Source organism: Mercenaria mercenaria, chromosome 4, assembly GCF_021730395.1.
Source record: "Mercenaria mercenaria strain notata chromosome 4, MADL_Memer_1, whole genome shotgun sequence".
Taxonomy (NCBI): domain Eukaryota; kingdom Metazoa; phylum Mollusca; class Bivalvia; order Venerida; family Veneridae; genus Mercenaria; species Mercenaria mercenaria.
In genome coordinates, this window is record NC_069364.1 from 32,727,332 (window position 1) to 32,742,842 (window position 15,511).

Here is a 15,511-nt window from a genome sequence, read left to right on the forward strand (position 1 = left end):
TGCCACTGTAACATGGTTTTATGACTCAGGTTAAATAATTATTAAGATGTTTGCAACACAAACTTTTAAGAACCTTATGTGTATTTTTCACTTAGTTAGCCGTAACTCTGGCCTAGCTGAGTAAAATCCTAAAGAGAACACTTCACAGGCTATAAAACAATTCTCTAATGTTTTATGATTCTAGGTCAAGTACATTTTAACATACATGTTTCACAAACTTTTTTTTTTGAGTAAGTCTGGACAAGAAGTCTGGTCTTGTGTAAGGAAAAAATTCAACTAGATGCCCACGGGCAACATGTCGAGCCCGTCAGCTGTCAAAAGGACTGGGAGTTGCACACGACACTCTGTCTCATTGAGGCCAACATTTATGCCAAATAAAAAAAGATTGCAAAAAGTTACAATATAAGTTATTTGTAGTAACAACAAAGGGGAGTAAATCTTAAAAAAAAATAATTCTAAGTCCACACAAAAAATTTGACCTCTAAGTGTGACCTTGACTTTAGACCTAAGGACCTGGTTCTTGCGCACATTTGTGCCAAGTTACATCAAAATCCCTCCATGCCTGAAGAAGAAATGCTCCGGACAAAGTTGTTATTCTTGTATCCTTTGACCTCTAACTGTGACCTTGACCTTAGACCTAGGTACCTGATTCTTGCGCACCACACTCCGTCTCATGATGGTGAACAATTTTGCCAACTTACATCAAAATCCCTCCACGCATAAAGAAGAAATGCTCCGGACAAAGTCATTATTGAATTGATCCCTAAGTGTGACCTTGACCTTTGAGATAGGAACCCGGGGTTTGCACATGACACTCCGTCTCACTGAGGTTTACATTCATGCCAAATATAAACAAGATTGCTCCATGCATGTCAAAGGTATGGTCCGGACAAACAAATCCGGACGGACGGACGCACGCACGCACGAACGCACATATACCGAACAGCCATTTGGACAACTATGTCTTCGCTTCCGCAAGCGGGCTCGACAAAAACAAAATAAGTCAGGGGCCACAACTCCTACAAGACTGAATGAATCCGGACGCGAAACCCCAGGTGCATAATTGCACATGCTGACCAACATTCCTGTAAACTTTGGTGACTCTATGTCAAATACTTTTGAAGCTACGCGCGACACAACATTAAAATGACCAAATCTTTACTAAGTCAGGGGCCATAACTCCTACACGACTGAATGAATCCGGACGCGAAACCCCAAGTGCACAACTACACATGTTGACCAACATTCCTGTAAAGTTTTGTGACTCTACGTCAAATACTTTTGGAGCTAGGCGCGACACAACACTAAAATGACCAATATTACAAAGTCAGGGGCCATAACTCCTACACGACTGAATGAATCCGGACGCGAAACCCCAGGTGCACAGCTACACATGCTGACCAACATTTCTGTAAAGTTTTGTGTCTCTACGTCAAATACTTTTGGAGGTAGGCGCGACACAACATTCTCAGAAGGACGGACAAGAGCAAATCTATATGCCCCGGGGTGTGTGTGTGTGGGTGGGGGGGGGGGGGGGGGGTCACAAAAAGTCCATTAAGTCATCCGTTACCCTAGAAAGTCACATAAATATTTCATACTGAATTGCAAATTCATATAGAACGACTGTAATAAGTGTATATTGATAGTGTATATATACCAGTAAGAGGTAAAAGCAAGTTACCGAGTTTCGTCTATAAAACAAATACATAGAAATCCTAATAAACCTTAGTAATTACTTTCCGTAACCGCCTTATTGGCGCGATAGGTTTAGCACAAGACTATGAATGGAGGAGTCACGAGATCGATCCCCGAGAACAGCGTATATAACAATTTCCTTATCAAACGCTTTGTAAATCAGCAATGGATTCTTTAACCAATTGTGGATTGGTTACTACAAAAGAGTTGCGTCAGTGAAATATGACTCATTCTTAGTTTCTAATACAGGTAGTTAATCATTATTTATCTGAATGAGAAGTGGGGCTTGTCTGCGATTCCATCATAAAATCATTTGTTTTTGAAATAAAAAAAATGTTAGTCAACTAGTAAATTAAATTGCATTTGCATTCTGTACATAACATTGTTTGTTCGTAGTGTACATATCTGAGTAATTATCTATATAGAAATGCAATAAGAATTTATTTATATATCTATCATTGCAGAAGAAAAACCATACACAAGAGACTCCGTCTTGATTAAGAACAACCACCCACTAATGCTCATGGTGAGGAAGTAAGAATTTAAGACTAGCTGATTAAGTAAAGAGCAATTAGTTTTGGATCTCTATATAAAGATTTTTTGTTGGGTTTAGAGCCATGCCGATATGATTTAGGTTTAGGTTATTGCACGGTGACGGTGGCAGAAAACACCGGGTACTCCGTGCATTGTTCCGGCACTGGCGGGATCCAGCGACATTCCGTAAGCCATCTGGATGGCTTCCTCACATGTGATGTTTTGAAGCAACATCGTCGAGGGTCAAGTGATTCTAACGTAGCGACCTTAACCACCAGGTGATGGAAGCTCCTGAATAAATAAAGAAATTTTTCACTCTGTGTGTTTGAAATGTATTTTTGCGTCTGAACATACATCGGACTTCGTTGTCAATTTCATTCACTTCCAGGATTCATGTTGCAAGAAAACGCGTTCGTCCTTTTTATTTACTATGATATAAGAGTATCTTGGAGAAAACATTGATACAATGTAACTGATGAATGTTTAGCTTGATTTCTCTCGTATCGTGTATTTTATATTATCGTCAATGACACATGTAAGCTGGACCTGGTGCCGTTAGAAATATTATTTGATGAAATGGAACTGAATCCTGTGCTGATAAATTAAAAGTAAACATTTGTAGAAATGTTTCATAATTTTCACAGGTGACGTCAGAAAGAAAAGAACTCCTTGACCATCCTTTGGTTTCTGCACTTCTAAAAAAGAAATGGACCAATGTCGGTCTGATTTGCCATCTCCTCAACTTCTTGCTTTATGCGTTGTATCTTGCAATGCTTACTGGCTTTGCCCTTGATGTAAAAGCACCTTTTCAATTCACAAAGTAAGTATTCATATTAACAAGGGCATGAAATAAGATATATCTGATACGTTCCTGAGGCCTATGCTTAGGTTTACAACACTGACTGTGATTATTAGACAAATGGGATGACACCAGAATGTATCACATCATGTTTGTTCTAAGATACAGTTTTGCACACAAGTAAGGAAAAACCTACAACGGTGTAGGTGAGAATAAAGTAAAAAAATATAGAATCTACACTACGAAAAAAAATAATAAAGGGACACCGTATATTCCGCCTTTACGCGGTATTTGACAAATAGCACTGGTGGAGTGAAAACTAATAATAAAATACTTTTAAATATGGATATGGCTATTGATAGTGGTGGGGTAAGGTTTTGCTTAGGAAAATATACAACACAAACTGAATATTAATGCAAAAATGTAAACAGAAAATACATTTGTTAATATGAAGATCAAAATATTAACAGACTACTATTATTTTATCTTGTACTTTTATCTTGACAAGCTGTCTTGGCTTTTGGAAAAGGAGCAACCCATTCAAATAAGAAATAATAAACTGTATACAATGTTTTTTTCCCCAGCATTTCGTCAGCTGTTTGTTCAGACCATGCTACACGTTACAAGATTCCAGAGTTTGCAGCAGTTGCAAAATACTTTGTCATACTTATTGCTGTTGTAGAATTATTCATAGAGGTACTAGTCAGACATATTTTTTAAAGTTATTGAACTGCCAATAAATAAACAATCCGGCTTTCCAAAGCGCACAAACCCTTACGTTGTCTCTCAGTCTGAAACCATCATAAAGTTTGTACTGTGAACTCCTTTTCTATTCTTATTTTGCTGCAAAATGCTTCTCTAGTTTGAAAACTGATCTTTCTTCATACATATTCGAAGAAAGGCTGCTGATTATATATTTATTATTGCCTAGTCAACAGCAATAAGAAATGAAAATCTCATATTCAGAATATCTTGCAATAATCTTTGTCAGCCAAGCTTGCTGTGCAGTCGACAGAGAAGTCCACTTAGTTTTGTCTACACAATGACGTGTTTCCAATGAAAGCGCGAACCCTTAATTCAGTTAAAACATGGCTCTTTCTGTAAAACTGCGGTTGTATTTTAATGTAATGTTTAGAGAAGGCGGTGTTACATTTTATCGTGCGTCATCGTATAGACATAGTTTTAATCGTATTTTGTGCGTTTTAAGGATTTCATTCGGGGTAAAATGTCTATTCATGGTTATATAAAGGGTTACATATGTCATCGTAATCATGTTTACCTGCGTAATTTAAGCCATTTTTTACGTACTTAAGCACAGTGATAAACATGTTTTTAGCGTTTTAAGCAACCCGTTTTGGCATAAAATGCGCTCCTTGCGTAAAAAACACCATGTTGCTATAAACACCCCCAGACGCAGTGAAACTTGTGTTTATCATCGTCATTTAAGCATCCTTTTCTCGGGACTGTGGTGATAACGCAATTGAGAGATGTGTAACTATGTTCTGTTGCAGTTTCTATGTGGCTGTTCATCAAATGACAATCACCATTTGTTACGAGTAACCAGACTGAAACTTTATTCTGATATGCTTGTTTGCGACCAAGAAAGAGCGCTACTATATTTATCCATTATTTTAGATTAAGGGCATATATAAGAATCGAAATTATGTATAGCAAAACCGTGTTTTACCTAAATTAATGCACTCAAAATCGGTTATACGTCGCCAAAATATTTCGCTCGATCTATGCCCTCGTGAAATTATCCCGCGGACATTTAACCTCTTTCCATGCATTAATAACGTTAGAACAAGTTTTTTTTACATTATTTCTTAAATATAGTTTCTATTTAGTTTCATGTTTGACACTGACAAGAGTACTTAAGCTTTGTGGATAAGATTCTGGCTTTTTTGCCGCAGTGTTGTCTTGCTAATGATTACGCAGCTAAATTCATTTGTTCATTTTAGGGAATAAAATTTAGAGTAACCTATGTAATTCGATATTGTGTAGCAATTAAGGAGGTAGATTATCTTAATATTTGTATTTGCGCATGCCCAACTGGAAGCTAATGTAAGGTTTTACAACAACGTTTATGATAAAATAAATGCGTTTGTATATTCATTCTTCTGAAACAAAATCATTAACCTGTGTCTGTCCTGCTACTTAATTAAGAAATAACATATCTCATTTATCGCTGAATACGACGTAAATCATTGCTTTGAGTTCAGATGCGAAGGAATTAGATCACGAGGGCGCAGCCCGAGTGATATAATAATACGCATCTGAACGACAAACAATGATTTTATTAAAGAGCAAATCACTAAATGAGATATATTATTTCGATTCTAACACGTAACCAAGGGCTTTAAAGTACATCATTGACGGCATTCATTAAATATTGGCCCGTTTTCAATCGGTTTCCTTTCCAGCGCGCCGCTATGCCGTTTGACGCTATGACGTAATAATTGTGATGTCAGAACAGTGAATTGTTTTATAATAATTCACTGTTTTCAGCCTTCTTTGTTTAATAGGAAATTCTAACACGATCCGATTCATTTTCCCATTAAACAGAGAAGGCTGAAAACAGTGAATTGTTATCCAACAATTCACTTTTCTGACGTCACATGTATTACGTCATAGCGTCAAACAGAATAGCGCCGCGCTGGAAAAGAAACCGATTGAAAACGGGCAAATATTTAACGAATGCCGTCAAGGATGTACTTTAAAGTCATTGGTAACGTGTTAGAATCGAAATAATATATCTCATTTAGTGATTTGCTCTTGAATAAAATCAAGAGCTGCGCCCTCGTGATATAATTCCTTCGCATCTGAACTCCAAACAATGATTTATTCAGCGACAAATCATTAAATGAGATATATTATTTCTTAAATGAATCGGATCATGTTAGAATGGTAAATAATTCTTAAATAATAATTTATACCTCATAAACGCTACAAATCATTGTTGCGCTAAAATTACGTCATCGACGTCATGACTTTACGTGTCAGTTACCGCGCAAAATTAACAGCTTTTTATCTTGAAAGTACTTAATTCTGATAATTTTACATTATTTAGGCTTTTTTTTTAAAACAGCCATAAATTGCTGAAATATTTTTACGAGTCATTCACTTTGAAGAATGATCAGTATTTTCGGCTTTTATGTACTTGTATTGAAATGTCATGTAGATCTAGAATGTAAAAAAAATGGTTGACGGTTACTGATGTTATTTGGAATTTTGCTGGGTACATTGTTACTTATTCCGGTCATTTTCGATAAAGATTTGGTGGGTTGATTTGTTATGCCTAATTTTCCATTCCCACTGATAATTTGGTTCTTATATACTAAAACTGTGCTCTAATATTGTTCATAATTTAGTATGTGTGTGTGTTCGGGTTTAACGTTTTTTCAACAATTTTTCAGTCATATAAACGACGGTGTCTACTTGTAGCAGTGAGTACAATGCCCATCTTTATAGTGCTGCCTCACTGGAATATCACGCCGTAGACACGTGGCATGATACCCCACCAAGTCACATTATACTGACACCGGGCTGACCAGTCCTAGCACTATCCCCTTAATGCTGAGCGCCAAGCGAGGATAATTTAGTTTATTTATTTATTTATTTATTTGGGTTTTACGGTGGCACACCAACACAGTATACTAATCAGTAGTGATATCTTGAACTAAATAAATGTTTCTATGGAAACGGGCCCCGCGACCTAAGCACATGTATATAAATGTAAAATTTAAAGACGATGACACTGGTCTATGAAAGGAACAAAGATTCAGTTTTTATCTGTATTTCAACACTATCCATGAGAATAATAATTGCAAACACAATGACTTTTCCATAAAACAGTAAGATCATCATAAAGATGAGGAGAACTGCTGTAAGTATTTAAAGCTTTGATATTTGTTTAAATAAATGCAAATGAAACGAAAATGTTACTTACTTTGAAATAAAATGTTTCATAGCTACATAAAAAAGAGAATGCTAACTTTATCTTATATTTTTCTAAGAAATTACGATCAAAAACAAAATATAACATATTTCAAGCATCTCTGTTGCCAGTTAAGATAAAAAGAATACCATGTAAAGTGTTAGCTATCCTGCTCATAAAATTCCCGTTATATTCCATTCTGGTCATGATGAGAATGGGCACTGAAGCCGTCGAAAATGTGACGCGCATTCTAATAAAATTATCAACTACACAGACTTCTACGAAATACACTAAAAAGTGTTAAATAACTATACTGTCCTTTTTTTTTCAATAGAAAATAACTTTGGAGGGTCATGTACTTCCAACCTAAAAGAAAACTGTACTTGAAGCGTAAATAATAAATGAACTTGAGATTGTAGCAGCTTTAAATACCCACCACGACCTAGTGACCGTTTTTTTTTCACCCACATAAACTTCATGAAAATCGTCCCCCCGCCTCGACCCCATTTTGCCCCTTACCATTTCCCTCCATCTATATTTAGCATAAATTAATATGTACTTGTTGGATGTTTGCAGCAACCCGTCTGAAATAGTTTTCCATGACAGCTTCTTTTTGTTGTGGGCCTACTATACAAATGCGTGACTCTGTGGCTGTGTTTTTGGTGCTCTGTGCTTCCGAGAAATCTACCCTTACCTATTATCTTATAATACAGGTAATATACAGGTATACTACAAGTTTTCAGGTGGACAATTTAGGCCCTCCCTGAATAAATTTGTTTTCACAACTTCATCTGCAAACTTATTCAATCAATCTCTTTTAAGCATAGCGCCCGCATCTCGACTGGAGCTACAAAACTTGTCTCTTTAGAAAACTTAAAGAACGAAACAAAATGGGAATCCCTTGCAGAAAGAAGGTATAAGCATAAACTCATCTTTTCTATAAAATGGTTAATAATCAGACACCCGACTACCTCTCTTCTCTTGCTCCCCACTCAAATGAGTCTCGATATAACCTTAGAAACTCAGAAGATGTCCGCGGAGTTCAAGCTCGAACCACACTTTATTTTAATTCATTTTTACCTTCGGTAATTCGGGACTGGAATTTACTGCCTCTAAATGTTCGACAATCTGCATCACTTTCTTCATTTAAAAGTTACCTGAACAAAGACAAAAACAAAGTCCCATCCTACTACTATGTAGGTACTAGAAGACTACAGGTCCTTCACACACGTCTTCGTACAAAATGTAGTTCTCTCAACTATCATCTGTTTCTGAAAAACGTATCCCATACACCTTTGTGCAACTGTGGTGAAATTGAGACAAACTTTCACTTTTTCTTCGACTGCAGGTTTTATAATGACATTCGTACAATTCTGCTTGGCAGTCTTCAAAATTTTAATATTAATCTGGATACACTATTATTTGGGGACCCAGCTCTTTCAGATCAAGATAATTCTCTCATTTTTACATTAGTACAATCTTATATATCAAGCAGCAAGAGATTTCTCAACTGATTCAAACCTATCCAACTCACCGGAAATGAGGCATTGCTTTTCCCTTCTTCTTTTCTTCCTTTCTTTCCTTTCCACTTTCAGTCACTTTCATACGTTTTGCAAAGAATTTCTTTCGTTAGAGTTTTGGTCATTTTCATTTTTTTTTTCAATCAGATATTCCATATTTCGTTAATCTTAAAGCTCAGGGCAGTAGAAATAATAAAATACAAATACCAGACATAGGAGAAGAACTCTATAAGACATTGTCTTTCGTTCTAATCCTGTCCATACAAATGTAATATATGCTTATGTAACTATATGTACATATATATGGAATAAATATGTTTAAACTAAGCATAGCCTTAAGAAAATAGATGAAAAATTATCTAACACTGTAGAAACAAAATGTGATTGAAATTTATCTAAATACACTGATTAATGTACATATTGCTACATTTAAATGTTAAAACATTAAACACATTGTCTCGGCCTAAAGTAACTCACTGTCGATTTGAAACTAAATTCTTGTATATCTCCAATTTTTTTATGCAAATCATGTATAATTACCTTCATGGAAATACATGTACATTAGAATACAGTTATTTTGTGGGGCGTCTTCGAAGCAAAGTGAAACTATAACTTTTATCTTTCAGATATTGGAAGTGAAACTGATATTCTCTTGCAAAGTGTGGTATTATTTTATGGAAAAGGAAAATGTTTTGGAGTGGATAACATGCATTACATCCATACTGTTTGTAATGAATACAAGTGGTTGTAGCGATACTGGATATAGGCCTGTATGATGTTTCTATTTTTAGAAAAGCGCTTATAGTGTAGATCATATATAATTATGTACCTTTTGGATGATTATGAAAAGCCTTGTTCTTGAAATCTATCCAGTTAAATGAGAGAAGCCTGGGCAAACTTCACTGGTTAACTATTTCTGCAGAAATAACTAGAAAACATTTAACCGGAAATCGAATCAATCTTTGTTTTGTTGTAATATATTGATGGTATGAATAACATAAGACTAACAAATCCATTGTCATGGCACCTTTATTGTTTGTATTGTAAACGTTTGACTTTCTTTATTACTAAACGATATCACTGTATAATGAAGGTATTTTTAAATCATGGTGCTATCAACATAATGTGTACATTTATTTCAATAGCAATGGCAGTGGACCTGCGGCACAATTTCTGTTTTCCTGGCATGGATAAATCTACTATTCCTTATCCAGAAGTTCGAATGGGTTGGAATATATGTCGTTATGCTGTACAGTATCGTCAAAGTGTTTGTGAAGTTTTTTCTTGTTTTCTCACTTCTGATCGTCGCATTTGCCGTTTCCTTTCACTGCCTTTTTCGAAATCAGGTAATACATCAGAAACAGATATATGCCAGGAATATTTTAAATATTGAACGCTATTTTAGATAGTGTTTGTTTCGTCATTTATTTCCCTTATTACGCTTTTCCTAGTTAGTACAGACATACATTGTTTGCGTCTTTGAGTGAATTTTGTGAATGAAGTTCTATGCTTCCAGAGGCTCTTTTTACAGATTTTATTAACTATCACAGCAACAATCTTTAAGTGCCGTGAGGCGGCCGTAAAAATGCTCCCTGTACTTGAATTCAGTGTTAGTATATATTTTCTATGGCGTGCATTCATTATCAATGTAATAGAGTTCCGCTACCATTACCTCTTAAGAACAGACCCAGTCAAACCGAGTCTGCTGTTGTTTTGCTTAATTGCACTCTATGCTTACATCAGATCTTCTTTACAGATTTTACTAAAATGAAGACATTTACAATTATGACGATATGGCTTGATGCTCTTGAAATTTTAAATGTCATCAATAACGTACTGTTCTGGTCTAAAATTATTATTGAATCTCTGAGCATAACATAAAGTGTGTGTTTTTAAATACTGTATATTTTGTAAACACTAATTAACGTTGAATTCTCCTTTACTTTATCTCTAGGAAAATTTTGGAACATTTTGGATCTCCCTGGTGAAGACTACAGCAATGATGATAGGAGAGCTTGACTTTAGTACAACATTTCTAGACGGAGAGGTGTATTTTGACGTCATCAGTTACGTGTTCTTCTATGGCTTCATGCTGTTTATGTCTATTGTTGTCATCAATCTGTTGGTATGCATCTTAATACTATTCTTAAGTTCATCATCATGTGACGTCATCCTCATGAGACGTCATCATTATTGACATACTTGTCTTTTATCTTTTTGTGTTTTGACTACATTGTTATTATCAATCTACTGGTGTGTACTTGAGTATTTCTCTAACTGTATACAGCCCATCTTCAAGTGACGTGATCATTAGTGAGTATATTATTGTCAAAATTCTGGCTGAACGTACTAGAGTTAATTTCAAGCAATATGTAATGCACAATATAAAGTGTAACCCCAGTATATATTTCGGAGTATTATGGATAGAATGTCCAGAAGAAAATAGGACTTGCTCGCGTTCATAGTTTTATAGTATGTCCCACTAATGTAGTTTGTTTTGATCAAATTTCTTGTATATTCTGCAACAGTACACTATCTATAAGTAACTGATTTTCCATGACATCAACTGTCACGTGTGCCCCGCTTGTGTCATCTTTAATAAGTGTTATTTTGCAACTACTGGAAACACAAAATTATTTGTTATTGATTTTCTATGACGCCATTTTTAATCTAATTTGTTTTTCACTCGCAAAGTATGTATTGACATATGTAATATTTATAACTTCTGAACAACCACACTTACAAAGTCAAATTGCTTTGTTAAAAAGATGACACTGTGTCAGGCATTTCCTCGCAAGTTAGAAATTGACAAGATGCACAGTCTAAGGTATGTTTATCAAAAATGGCACACAGTAAGAGGTGGCATTAAAGTAAATGCATGGAGCTGTGAAATGTAGCAGCTGACAGAATTCTAAAGCTGATACAATGGAAGTGATTTCAACGTTGACCTTGAGACTTGTTTCTAAATACATTCTACAAATTGTTGTTAGTATAGGGAGTTTGTAACGCAAACATTTTCCATGAACTCTGATCTATATTTAGGTTGGTTTAGCTGTAGAAAATATACAGGAATTCCATACTAGAGCCGGTCTAACAAAAAAGGAAATGCAGGTAAGATATTGTATATGTGGATTTATGTCTTATAGAGTTTTTGCATAAAATTAAGCAGCAAATAGATATGATCCTTATATAGTGCATTAATTGTAATGTAGAGCACAGTTCCTGCTGATGAAACTCTGAAATATGTATACACGGTATCTTATACTTTCAAACGCTTACATAGATTTATTTCGGAGAGTGATGATTTACATAACTCAAAATATCGTTATACAGTTTCCGGACATGAATGAATTTAGTTTCTTTAATAATTATGTAGGAATATTATTTTGCCAACATAAATATACAGACAAAATATAAAAATATATGGAAAAGTCGTTACATTTCATCTATCAGTTCCAAAGCATTATGGCAGATGCAGTGAAACAGGACATGGCAAATACAAATTCAAAAGCATTTTTTTCGTTACAGTTAGATAATTGTAAATGATAATGAACAGAAATAAGATACATTGAATATGGAAAATAAAAACAAAAAAGATAAAAGAAGAAAGGAAAACGACAAAGAAATATTTCCTCTTTCTAAAGAAAAAAAGACATGTCATACAATATACGTATGACTGTTTGAAATAAAATATAGGTAAACACCAAGTGCTAGACAAATGTAAGTATCATCAGACCTGTTACTATACTGAGGCATTTTGTTAGTTGTGTTACTTAGATATCGATTATGAAAGCAAACATTGGAGTATATGCTAGTCTGACATAAAACGGATCCATTAAAACACCAGAAAACCCGAAAAGCCTAATAAGAACTTTAAAGGATATTAAATTGCATTCTAATCAGTCAAAGCACCCGTAGTATTGTTACTTTGGCCTCCAACAGATGTTTACATTACATGAGGACCGATGTGAACCAAAGTAACTCTTACTCCTTCAAAACAAAAACAAAAAAAAAAAACAAAAAAAAAAAAAAAAAAAAAAAAGAGTATATATATATATATATATATATATATATATATATATATATATATATATATATATATAACCATACATTAATATTTGATGTAATTAATTATTTGACTGCTTCTGTGTTTAACTGTCTATGAGCACCGTTTTGTATCATTTGCAGTCTAAAGTGATTTAAAAAGTTTGTCTATTGGTAACCAACATGACAATGTAATGCGCGGTTCTATTACACAGGTTAAGTTTGCTCTTGAATTAGAGAGACTTGCAACGTCTCCGACATTTCGGAAAGGACTGACGTTTCTCTTTTGCAATCGAAAAGTGTGTGCATGCACGTTGGGGGAAACGAAAGAGGTTATAAATCCAAATAAACAAAACTGGCTACAGAGGAAATTTGGACAGTCATGGAAACTAACTTCAAGGGACATAGAAGCGGCCTTAAACACTGAGAAAGTAAGCATCTTGCATGGTAGCTGAAATTTAAGTTTAAACCCCTTCAACAAGGCGTTTTGAACAGACTATTTAAAATCCTTATCATGCATTTTTTCACTTAACTGAAGAAAAGACAACTGATCCCTTCACAAAATTCGAAAAGGCATTGCTGGTGTACGACAATCAATCCTATTCCAATGGTTCTAAATTTGAATGCGTTCATGATTAATTTCGATTTTAATGCTTAGAAAATATCAAAATACTTAAACAGGTACCCCAGATACATATAGAAAGTAGCTTGCAGACAGGCAGGCATTTAATTTCACTGTAATAGAATTCCGCTTAAGGCGGAGCTAGGGAATGTGAGGGGTGCTGCACGGATCAAAACCAAGTCTGATATGCGTTCTGTGCTTTCAAAAGACCTTTTCACAGAATGTCAGAATAAATCTTAAAATCACTTACAGAATAAAAACAAGAGGATTCATTTATAGAATAGAAGTTACTATTTGATAAAATAAGAAAGTATATTTTATTAAGACAATTATATAATCCGAACTGAATGACTTAATTTTAGCCATCATAAAAACTGTTACAAAATTTTCCACATCTAATTTTACATCTTGCTTTTATGGTGTCAAACATTTTCGTAAACAGGTAGACAAGTTCTAACAGCCAAAAGTAAAAATTGCTAATTTGCAACGTTTGTGGACCATAAAAGGCGACCCTTTGACTTTTTGAAAATGCTTTCTAGCAGTCAATGTCAAATGAACTCGTCTTAAAAAAACTATTTAATAGATCGAAGTGTAATTTCTTTGCTCTTGTAGGAGGATACTTCAAGGGAGATAGCCCGACTGGATATGAAGGTGAAAACAGCGGAAACAAAACTGAAGGCAAAGATGAAAATTATGGACTCAAAATTGACGGAAATTGTAAACACTCTGAGGAGACTGGAGGATAAAACAAGTGAACAATAAGATATAAATCTAAGTCATGGGATTACATAAAAAAATATACAACCAAGTCAAAGAATTGTATCTACAGTACAACCATTTACAGAATAATAGTTCGCGACAAATACCTAGCTTTAATAGTGCCTTTCCTCTTTCCTGGGAATATCCGTTTTAAAAATGTTTTCAACAGAGGTTGTCTCATAATGACTTCTTGCTGACTAACCATATGTTCTCAAATCTCACATAAATACCAAAGGTATACAACATGTAAAATTCAAATTAACCATACAAAGAAATCTGAAAACTTGACACGCGTTTACTTCATGTTCATACTATATAGTTTTTGTAAAGTGCATTGCTCCTTGAGTGATAACGACCTCCATGTGGTCTCCATGTTTAAAGCATTCACCAATATCTGTTGATCATTTAAAAACTGCAAATGCCGTCAGAAGTTAGTGAGATACTGCAACTGGTGACATTTCAACCAATATTTTTGTCTAACTTTTGAATGTTAAAACATGTACAATTAAGGTAACGAGCTTGGACAATAGCCATTTTTTTAACTGTTTACTTTGTGTTTTGAAAGAAATATTCATAGCTTCTGATTAATCTCTGTTTTCTCTTTAAATGTAAGACAATACCATTACTATTATACATCATTCTTAAGAACTTTCGTTAACTTTCCAAATAATCGAAACGTGTTTTTGCCCAGTTTTTACAATGGACAAACATATTTTTGGTCTTTGGAGACTGTTCAGTAAAGATGGATTTACACTTTGCGCGATCCTTAGCAACGGTAGTAAAATTTCGCGCATGCGCACTCTATGTAGGGCAAAAAGACATGACCGCACAATGTAAACTAAGTTAAAGATATGTAACATTTCAATCTATTCGATCAATATGAGTCTGTATTATAATAAATTACCACTGCTGGACAAAGAAAAAAATGTGTAAATCTGTGTACATCCACAACTGCCTTGCTAATGCTAATGCGCATTATAACTGATAATTAGGGACTTATAATGAACAGGCAATTAACTATTTTACAGCAATATTGATCTTTCATCTCGACAAATTTAGGTAAAAGGAAAATGAGAAATTGATATTTTCTATCCATTTAAAATGTTTGTATGGACCATTTCTTTACAACTTACAGCCTGTCGCGATTAGCTTACATTAAAATATCATTAAAAGTCGAACTTAAAAATAAAGTTCAATTAAGAGTAGTTGAAGTCACAGACACTTGGGATCTGGAACCCCAAACCCCTCCAGCCCAAACTACTACGCACCTGTATATATTTTATCATCATCATTGTATATCCAGGCACAGACTATAATCACACAAGCAATATTAAACTTATTTGAACTAATTTGAAAATATATAAAATCTCTCACTAGCTCAAACATACAAAAGATATAAAAGCTCGCCAGAAATATCTCGCACACCCACCTTGAAAAATCATCTCATGTTTACTATTTTTGCAACTTTCCCATAGAATTTTGATGTTCTTCAGTACAGTACATATTTTTCTGCAAGATGATATTCACGATAGTACTGAATTTTCAGTGCTGTCAACAGAATACGCGAGGAATTCTGCAATTATCAAAAATTCGCTCCATTT

At 34.6% G+C, this 15,511-nt stretch overlaps 1 protein-coding gene across 2 annotated transcripts in view; it reads left to right on the top strand.

Moving 5' to 3' along the window:
* The window catches only part of LOC123551409 (transient receptor potential cation channel subfamily A member 1-like), a 57,975-nt gene extending 43,481 nt beyond the window's left edge, over positions 1 to 14,494 (top strand). For both annotated transcript variants that reach the window (XM_053540898.1, XM_053540899.1), the window contains exons 12-20: positions 2,160 to 2,221; positions 2,874 to 3,049; positions 3,613 to 3,724; positions 9,112 to 9,255; positions 9,631 to 9,831; positions 10,440 to 10,610; positions 11,528 to 11,596; positions 12,745 to 12,960; positions 13,764 to 14,494. In XM_053540898.1, coding sequence (XP_053396873.1) covers positions 2,160 to 2,221; positions 2,874 to 3,049; positions 3,613 to 3,724; positions 9,112 to 9,255; positions 9,631 to 9,831; positions 10,440 to 10,610; positions 11,528 to 11,596; positions 12,745 to 12,960; positions 13,764 to 13,913 — 1,301 coding nt within the window. In that variant the 3' untranslated portion in view covers positions 13,914 to 14,494. The remainder of the gene's footprint in view (positions 1 to 2,159; positions 2,222 to 2,873; positions 3,050 to 3,612; positions 3,725 to 9,111; positions 9,256 to 9,630; positions 9,832 to 10,439; positions 10,611 to 11,527; positions 11,597 to 12,744; positions 12,961 to 13,763) is intronic.
* The last annotated feature ends 1,017 nt before the right edge of the window (positions 14,495 to 15,511 follow it).